At 44.0% G+C, this 9642-nt stretch overlaps 1 protein-coding gene across 3 annotated transcripts; it reads left to right on the plus strand.

Annotated features, from left to right (window-relative positions):
- Nucleotides 1–761: 761 nt before the first annotated feature.
- On the plus strand, nucleotides 762–9369 carry RNF6 (ring finger protein 6). 3 transcript variants are annotated; one of them, XM_030960263.1, is made up of 4 exons: nucleotides 762–877; nucleotides 4489–4698; nucleotides 5195–5302; nucleotides 6596–9369. In XM_030960263.1, the coding sequence occupies exons 2-4, from the start codon at nucleotides 4509–4511 to the stop codon at nucleotides 8302–8304; spliced, it is 2007 nt and encodes a 668-aa protein (XP_030816123.1). In that variant the 5' UTR covers nucleotides 762–877; nucleotides 4489–4508; the 3' UTR covers nucleotides 8305–9369. The 3 variants fall into 3 exon arrangements, with proteins under 3 accessions (XP_030816123.1, XP_030816113.1, XP_030816131.1); XM_030960253.1 differs by having other exon boundaries at nucleotides 857–971; XM_030960271.1 differs by lacking the exon at nucleotides 762–877 and adding an exon at nucleotides 3095–3183.
- The last annotated feature ends 273 nt before the right edge of the window (nucleotides 9370–9642 follow it).

A 9642-nucleotide genomic window follows, 5' to 3' on the forward strand; every position in this document is an offset into this window, starting at 1 on the left:
CTTTTCCTTAAGCAGAATAAAGAAATCCTGGGTGTGTTGTAAAAGCATCTTCCTGGACAGGGGCCCTGAGCTCTTCCTCGCACCTCATCCATTACTGAGGGCTCTCCTTTGTGGGAGACCAGTTGCACAAAAAATACCCAAACTCTTGTTTATTTTAGTTTGAACACAAGAGCCGTTTGGACGTGAGAGGGATGAGGCAGAGGTTTCACACAGAAGCACCCTACTGGGGAAATCCCCTCATTTTGCCGATTTAGGGAGTTTGTGCAAGGTGTGTGGAGACAAACCCGCACAAGCGGCTCAGGCCCCACACTGCGGGTGCCCTCAGGGCGCCCCCAACTAACAGCGGCAAATCCTTGAGAGAGGTTCTGCGTCTCGCGTGGGAGAACTTCCACCCAAGGCTCTGCAAATGGAAATCACTAAAATCGCGGCTTGAGGTGACGGCAGCCAGCAATTATTTTTTGAAAATAATTTTAGAAAAAGTTTTAAATAATTTTTTGAAAATAATTTTTGGAAAAAGTTTAGAAAAAGTTCAGTGGGAGATTCCTTCCTGCAGAAGGAAACGTCAACAAAAAGGGAAGAAAGGGAGGCAAAGTAACAGAAGAAGAAAAAGCGTCCCATTTAAAACGGCGGGCAGCCTGGGAAGGAAGGAGCAGACGTAAAACTAACTCCCTAATCAATCTCATTCCTTATGTAAGGCGGCACACAGTGCCCAACGCGCCTGCGCGCCGGGGGGCGGGGCTGGCGGTGGGGGCCGCCCCCTCTCTCGCGCACGGAACCTGCGCCGGCGGCGCCGGCAGCCACCCGGACCGCAATCGGCGCTGGAGCGGGCACCCGGACGGCAATAGGAGCTGGAGCGCGCCCCGCTCGCACACGCAGGGTCGGTGTCCCGGCGGGGGCGGCTGCCGCTGCCGCCGGCAGGGACGGGGCGCTGCGCGACTCAGCCGGGCGCTCCGCACCGCCGCCGGCAGCGGGCAGGGACGGGCTGTCGGGCTTTGCCGGCCGCGCTCTCGGCAGGCTTCCCCCACCGGGACAGGCGGCGGCACGGGCGCCTCCCCGGTTTGCCGCAGCGGGTGGCGCGGCCCGCCGCGGGCAGGGGAGCCGTGGGTCCGGCCGGGGCGGTGCGTGTCGGGGCCGGGCCGGGCAGCCCGGGGGCAGCGGGGCGGGAGGGCTCGGGCTGCCCGGCGCTGCTGCCATTGGCCGGCGGCCCGGGCCGGCCGGGACATTGGGCAGGAGCCCCGTCAGTCACGGCGCTCCGTCCCCCCGGCAACAGGCGGGGGCGGGGCAGGACCGAGCCCCAGGGCTCCATCAATCCCCGGAGCCCTCGCGGCTCCGCGGCCTGGGGTCGCGGCCCCATCGCTGCCCTGTCCCGGGCCTGCCTCAGCTCTGATGGCTGCGGGCCCTGCTGCCGGCCTGGGGCGGGGCCGGGCGGCCACTCTCGGGCCCTCGGCTGGGTGTCCCGGAGGCGGTGTTTTCATTACCTTCTGACTCTCCCGTTTTGTCTCCTTCCTCCCCTCCTTCCCCAGGCTTTGTGCGTGGGGGTTTCTGGGTTCGGTTTGGGGTTTGTTTTTCTTTTTTTCCCTTTTTTTTTTTTAATTTTTTTTATTATTCCTGAATTCGGTGAGATCATCCTGCCTGGAGGCTGTAGTGTGACAGAAATGCTAAATAGCCCTCTAGCTCGGGGAGGTTTCCTCAGTTAAACTCCGTAGTCGCCTTGCAATCAGGTGGTAGACTTTCAGAAAATGAATACCTAATTGAATCGGAGGTAGTACTTTAGGGAAGCAGGCTGAAACTTAAAAGCATAAGGTAGATATTAAAAAATAGTCGTAAACCTTAAAGAATAGGCTAGAGTAATCATGAATGAAGGTCTAAATGAGTAAGTCTTAGGTTGAAAATGCTAGAAAACATAAGCTGTTGGCATGCGACCCCTGCCTCTTTGCAAAGGAAGAGTAATCCAAGTTATAACTGGATTTCAGTTTTTTGCATTTTACTAGTTAATGCCCTTCAACTTTTCAAGACCCAGAAATATTCTAGTGCAATGTACTTCATTTTTGATACAGTTAATACCCTTCAACGTTAACAACTCTAAAACATTTTAGGTGCCAAAGTACTTAGTTTTAATGGCATAGGGATAGTAGTTGTCATCCGTGGAGTTGTGTTAAACAGATGGGACAATCGAGCACTTCACACTCCTTACTGTTTCTAAGTGAGTCATTCAAGGAGTGTGACTAATCATCCTACCATACAGTTGTCAACAAAAGAGTATTTTTTTTTTCCTTAACTACCCACAAAATCAAAGAGATTTCCAGATTTTCTGTGGATAACTGATAACTAAAGAACCTATCTTTTGAACAACACTTAAAATTTAGATTGAGGGGGACTACATGTGATGGACTTGTTATCTAAAGAATATATGTGGAATTTTCTTGTGTGCAGCAGTACAGTGATGTACCTGGGAAGTCGGTTAACCTTTAGAATGGTCATTGTTGGGCAAGCAACCACATGTTGTTTTAAGGCATTTGTCTAAAAGACAACCTCACGTGAAACTGAATTAATTTTATCATTCCTTCTTCCCCCTGTCCCTGCTGCACCTGTGTCAAGTTGTGAGTCCCCTGGGACAGAGGCACTTCAGTATTCAGCGCAGTCTGGATTGGGCATTTTCATGGTAATAGTGTTAATTAGGTAGCTTTCAGGATGGATGTTGCCAAGGTAATGATAGTGCTGGCTGGGGGTTGGGTGGGAACTGCTTTTGCTGTGAGGAAGCCAGGGTAGTAAGAGGAAGAGCTGGATGAGAAATTTGTGTTTAGAAGTGTGATAGGGAGGTGACCTGATTTGAACATAGCCCTTGTAGGAAATTGTAGTCAGCAATTATCTACAGCTTGTGAGACTGAGCCAAGAGGACAACATTGATTAAAGAGAAAAAATATTATGGGAATGGAAAATGTCTTGAAGGGAAGATACTCAGATTTAATTTTTTTGAAGTTAAATGAGTTAGAGCTGGGAGAGAAGATTTTAAATGCGCCAAAATGTAGTGTAGGACACAGGAGGAAGATGGCTGATTTGGAAGAAGTGTGTTTAGAAGTGCAGTTACCTGGGACAGGGGCTGGTGGGGGGAAGTAACATGAGGTGTGGAAATAGTGAAACCAAGGATACATCAGAATGGATCCCACAAAGAACGTAAAAAAGGTATATTAAATGTATGCCAGCTTCTGCTGTTGACAAATACATTTTCTGATTTTTTTTGTATCTGTTTGCAGTATTGATAAAGATTTGCTTTTTTTTTTAATGTATTTCTAATATTGGTTTGGTCTGTTTGTTGTCTCATCGCCTGTCCTGTGAAGACTAATTATTGATCAGAAGTGTGCTTAGAATGCTGTTTTCTGTGTTTTCCCTGTAATCTAAACTTGAAGTGACTTTTATGTGTGTGTAAATTGACAAAAAACAAACAAATAAAACGGGCATTTACCCACAGGCAAGCAGATTGGTGCAGTGAGTTTGGGGCTTCTCTAGCTTGATGATCTCTTTAGAGAAGTGATCTCTTTTTTTCTGGTGTCTGCCTCAGCAGGTGTTACAGGTGCCTTTTGTTAAACAGGAAGTGCAATTGAAAGGACACTTTATCGTCTTTCAAATAGAGAGTGGAAAAACAGGTTTCCTTTAGAAAATAGGAAAGTTGAGGAGTGGTCTGAGGATTGAGTCCTAACCAGAGGGAGGTGGTAATGACACAGAAATCAATGGAGATGATACCTGTTGGACACTGAAGGTTATTCTTGCCTTCTAACAGTGTGGTCCCGCTGGTTCAATATTTGGTAAGTGATGAAGAACTGTGGCAAAAGTACAGCCCATCCCTTTTACCCCATATTCTGGAGATGGATGTCTCTTTGCTAGCTAAGCCTTGGATTAGAGAATGCAAGCAAAATATACCAATAATGTAAGAACATCAGAAGAGTCATTCCACCAAAAAGAAATGTGTAGGCTGTACACTATGTGGGTGATATTACCAATGAAAATACTAATGTCGTCTTATGTTGGGGTTGTAACAAGTCTGCACGGTAATTGCAGTACAATAATCAGAAAACCATGGTTTTAGCTATACTTCAGCTTTTTAAATACTCCCCACTGCTGTTCTATTTTACTTGAGAGAAAGGACATAAATTTTATGTTAATTCATTTAACTTTCTAGAGCATCATTATTTAGCTAAAAAAAACCTCAACGTGTCATTGCATTTTTATTTTAAAGTTGCCATACCAACCAGTATACCCTTTCAGTGAGGAAGGGGGCTTGAAACTATTTTTCAGCAAGCTACAAGTATTTATATATTTGAATTATAAACTACCCTGTTGTCTTGGCAAATAACATGGAGCTTGGTTCACTTTATTAATCTTTAGCTATTAATAAACTAATTTCTTTGAAAATGCTGGGGATGTTTGACTGCAAATCAGGTAAATACTTCCTGTAATTCCCGGGCAGTCTAATCTTCTGGTTTTATTCAGGACAGCTTGGCATTATCGTTATGGATCGCTCCCGACACCGTGCGGGAAATGGCAATGAGCAGGCGCCTTCCCGGGAGCGCAGCGGCGAAGGTGAGAGACAGCGGCAGCTGGAGCGCCTCAGCAGGGAGGAGGCCTATTACCAGTTCATTAACGAGCTCAACGAGGAGGACTACAGGTTAATGAGGGACCGAAACCTGCTTGGCACTCCTGGTAAGATGTGCATACCTTCAGTAGGAGTGTATCGGAGTAACTCTCCTGCTGTTAGGCACCACGTGGGGTACTGTGACTCAAGCAGCCTGACTTCTGTGGCTTTGTAGAAAGGGAAAAATCCTTCATATGGAACACAAGGATAACACTTCACCTGTATACCAACATGCTGCATTTGAATGTCCAAACCCAGATAATTAACATTTGGTACATTCAAGTATATCTGTTTATGTGTGGCAATTTTGGGGGCCTCTGAAGTGTTACTGGAAGCTGGCTTACTGTCAACACATTCAGCATCTTTTTCTTCCACTGTGCTACCTACTTCCTCTGATATCTGCATTGTGATCTCACATGAGTGCTGTTTTCTTTATGGTTTCATCAGTTTTGTCTGTCTTCTGAAGATTTTCATTTGAGATAGAAAATGTTATTTCTGCATGGCTATGTAGAGGCAATAATAGTGTCTTATCTAACAGTGTTATCAAAATGTAAATTAATTCAGGAGAAATAACAGCAGAAGAGTTGCAGCAACGTTTGGAGGGGGCTAAGGAGCGTCTGACATCGCAGTCTCATCTGGATAACAGAGAAGGTGAAGGTAGAACTGTTGGAGGTAAACATTCTTCATTCATATATGTAGACACGTAGTATGTGGTGCATAAGTAGTGTTCTGTAAAGATACTTAAGAGAGTCTCATTTATCTTTCTTTTTTATTTCAATGTGCCTGTGGGGATTGTTTAAGAGAGATTTCTTAAGGATGCAAAACCAAACTTGAAATACTTGATGAGAACTCGTTTATGTTAATCACAAATTACTTGCTCCTTTTTCCCTCATTGTCCCTTGCTAGTAAATGTAATAGCATCAAAATACTATTTTTTCAGTTCTTAGAGGTTTTTATCATGTATTAGAGCAGTTGAAAATGAAGTTAATTGGAAAACAGTTAATCTCTCCACTGTTTTGACACTTTGGTTGTTTCATTTCCATTTGTTTTAGTCAAGCGAGGCTTGTGTTTTATGCGCTGTCTTCAATTCCCCAGATATATTGGCTTACTCATTTGGCCAGTTCTAGTCAGATTTGGGAGAGGAATTGACAGCTCAGAAATGAAGATACCAAAGTTCTTGGAGGGGAGGTTTCCTGGACACAGAGATGATGGAGTAGGGAGAACTTAATCTGATCCCTTAAAGGGAAAATTTTCACTGTGATCATGACAACTGGCCTGAATTATACACATAGTTAGCCCTAACCACAACACTTTTATCTGTTCCTGAGTGTATAGCTGGAGAAGGCTTGAAAATGGAGCTGTGGGTATTGTAATAGGAAAAAAGTATATTTGCACAAAAGGAGAAAATCTGTTTAAACCATGCATTCCACCCAGACACATTCCTGTGTAAGCTGCTCTAGGTGACCTTGCCTTGGCAGGAGAGTTGAACTACATTATCTCCAGAGGTTCCTTCTGACCTTAATGATTCTGTGATGATTCCTACTGCTTATAGGAAACATTTTTTAAAAATGTTTTCCAAAAGAAGACAAGATTTGGTATTCCTTTTTCCTGCTGTATCAAAATGAGTTGTTAAAATATTCTCAAACTGCTAACTTCAGCAAGTGGCAGGTATTGGAGAAATACAGCCGTCTTTGGACCACCTGATTACTGGCTCAGAGGAGACAATCTGAGTGTATTAATTTCTCTGTGAGTCTGCTGGTGAGACAAAAATTCCAGGTTGAACTGGTAAGTTTTGCTGACATTTTTACGTAGAGCACATTTCTGTACATTAGCGTAGCAAGTTAGATGCCCTGCTCCTGTACTGTGTCTGAAGTCAGAGCCTAGCAAATGAAGAGGATTTGGAGTGCATTGTATTATGCAGAGCATGCAGTTGTATGAATGTTTGCAATTCTTTGTTTCTCTCAGATTCTGAAGTTCTTGGGGAAAACTCCAACGGCGACTCTTTGCTTGAATGGCTTAACACATTTCGTCGCACAGGAAACGCCACTCGCAGTGGGCAGAGTGGGAACCAAACCTGGAGAGCTGTGAGTCGAACGAATCCAAACAGTGGGGAGTTTCGCTTTAGTCTCGAAATCAATATAAATCATGATCATAACAGTTTTGAAACTTCTGGTGAGGAGTATGTTGATATAGATGCTACCAGACTGTACGTAGAAAGAAGACGTCAGCTAGTTGGCACTTCAGTAGCCCCACGGACAAGGAACATGGTTGCAAGAGAGGCAAACAACGAAGCTGCAAGGACCAGGCTTTTAAGACGTGCCATGGCATTAAGGTCAGAAATAGTCTCTCATGCAGTCTCAGGGAGGCTCAGGAGTAGAACGAGGGAGCTGACAGGCCAGACAAATAGTACTACACGAAACAATTCCGTGGCTGCTGATGAACCAAGAGAAATGCCAGAAAGAGGTACTTCTCCAGGGGTCAGAAGGGGTAGAGCTAGAACTAATGTCCGGATGAATACAAACCAAAGACTAGAAATTTTGCGGCTGAGGTCTACCCTAAGCAGTCGAAGCCGCTCCCCGCTGCAAAGGCAAGGTGATGCTGCTCGTTCTGAGGAACGTGGTCAGAGGCAGGATAGAAATGCACAGCAGGTCAACAGAAGTAGGAGACAAACAGCTCAGGCTTCTCCACAGCCTACCGAGCAAGCAAGAGGTAACACTCAGGCTCCCCAGCTTTCCAGTGTAGCCCCATCCTTACGAACAACTTCGGAAGAGGAACAACCTGGTAGGCCAGTAGCTGCTGCCAGAAGGCACCCTACAATTACACTAGATCTTCAGGTGAGAAGAATTCGTCCTGGAGAAAACAGAGACCGGGACAGCATTGCCAGTAGAACTCGTTCTAGAGTAGGAATGTCAGAAAACACAGTTACCTTTGAAAGTGACAGTGGGGGGTTTCGGCGCACGATATCCCGCTCCGAACGTGCAGGTATTCGGACCTACATTAGCACTATACGGATACCTCTCCGTCGGATTTCAGAAACTGGGCTTGGGGAACCTTCATCAGTGGCTCTTCGATCAATCCTTAGACAGATAATGACAGGCTTTGGAGAACTGAGTTCTTTAATGGAAACTGAATCTAATTCAGAAGTGCAAAGAGGCAGCCATCACTTAGGGGATGCACAGAATAGCTCAAGTTCAGCGAACAGCAGTGATCCCAGTGGGGTTTTGTCTAGAAATGGACACGCAGTAGATGGCAGCAGGGAAAGAAATGGACAGAGGGGTGGTAGTCAACGCTCTGGGCGCAATCACGAGAACCAAGACAACAGGCAGTCTCAAGATGCAAACAACCTAGTGGAGAACGGAACGCTGCCCATCCTTCGACTTGCCCACTTCTTCCTGCTGAATGAGGATGATGATGATGATCGTTTAAGAGGTTTAACCAAAGAGCAGATTGACAATCTTTCTACACGGAACTATGGGGATGTTCACACCGAAAATGAATGGAGTAAAACGTGCAGTGTTTGCATTAATGAATATGCAACAGGGAATAAGCTAAGGCAGTTACCTTGTACGCATGAGTTTCATATTCATTGTATTGATCGCTGGCTTTCTGAAAACTCCACCTGCCCAATTTGTCGGCAGCCAGTTCTGGGGTCTAATGCCACAGATAATGGCTAGAATTGTTTGTACTGCTCAGCACTCAAGGATTTGCTCCTGCTCTCTTATGAGCCAGATGAAATTCGTTAACTTAGATATGGGTCCATTTGTGGGGGGAGTTTTGTTAAATTTCTTCAAAAATTATAGAAACTTATCTAAATCTAACAATGTAAATACTATTTTTTCCAAGTGCAGATCTAGGAGCACACATAGAACCAAATGATATTGGTAAAGTTTATATTTTTTTAGATAATTTTGTTATGCTAAGCACTTTTGTAAATACAGAAATGCAATAGTTAATCAGTCCTGCTTAATGTATGTTTTTTAACATTGTAATGGACTTGCTTTATTTAGATGACAAAATGTTTCACACAGACCCACCACTGTGTTGAAAAAATAGTGGCTAAATAGCCATTTGTTAGCTTTTTGTTCTAAGAACAATTTCTTTTACAGAGAGTCTCTTGCTGGACATGTTTGCTGAAGATATTTAAGTTACTTGAAGTGCTCATTTTATTAATTTTTTTTAACCATTGAAATATCCTTTCCAAAAACTTGCCAATTTGGTTCTATTTAAAAAATTCTATGGCAATTTTTGCATGTGGGTTTACACAGTTCTTAACGTTGATGAGTTCTTATTCAGAAGTGGATGAGTTAGTGGCATTATGAAATGTATATAATTAAATGCTGTCTTTGACAATCTTTGTCTTTTTAGTGCAGACAGCTATCAAATCTGATAATTCCGAGAGGGTGTGTCTTACTTGCTCAAAGAATAAATGAGCACTAAGGAAGCCTTTTTACTCTTCCAAATTACTCAATCAATATTCCGGGGGTTTTAACTGCCTTAGTTTAAAGAGGGGAAACATTTCCTTGACCGTTATATTGTCTATCATATGCATGTTTTGGGCATCCTACTCAGAAGAACAAAACAAAGACTTGAAGTGCTTTTGTACAGAAATTTAAGGTACACATGTAGTGTTAGTCCTCTTGAAACATGCCTGAGGACAAAGTGGCAAAAGACACTAAAAAGGACAAAATAAATTTCCCTGGAAATCCCCAGTATCTGTATAATTAGTATTAAACTTTATACCAATGAATTACACTGAAATAAAGTTGCAAGTTAAATAATTGAGGCTTTATGTGAATTACTGTTGAGCCATATCCTGTAGATTAGTAAGAAAATTTATTATTCTTAATGTTCAGTCTCAGTTTCCACTTTTTTCCCCACTTTTCCCCAGCTCTGTTCCTGACCTTTTAGTTACTATTGTACATAAAAGCCCAGCTCAAAGTGCTCCAGGGGTTTCTAGGAGAAGCTGGATGTTACAAAGCTTGTCTTCTGAGCAACCTACATCTCAATCCCTG

Source organism: Camarhynchus parvulus, chromosome 1, assembly GCF_901933205.1.
Source record: "Camarhynchus parvulus chromosome 1, STF_HiC, whole genome shotgun sequence".
In the NCBI taxonomy this organism is placed as follows: Eukaryota; Metazoa; Chordata; class Aves; order Passeriformes; family Thraupidae; genus Camarhynchus; species Camarhynchus parvulus.

What these genes read in the sequence shown, in the direction of transcription:
- RNF6 (XM_030960263.1), top strand. Translation starts at nt 4,509, where the DNA reads ATGGATCGCTCCCGACACCGTGCGGGAAATGGCAATGAGCAGGCGCCT. An exon ending in AAACCTGCTTGGCACTCCTG is followed by an intron (nt 4,699 to 5,194) that starts GTAAGATGTGCA and finishes AAATTAATTCAG; the next exon opens with GAGAAATAACAGCAGAAGAG. An exon ending in TGAAGGTAGAACTGTTGGAG is followed by an intron (nt 5,303 to 6,595) that starts GTAAACATTCTT and finishes TGTTTCTCTCAG; the next exon opens with ATTCTGAAGTTCTTGGGGAA.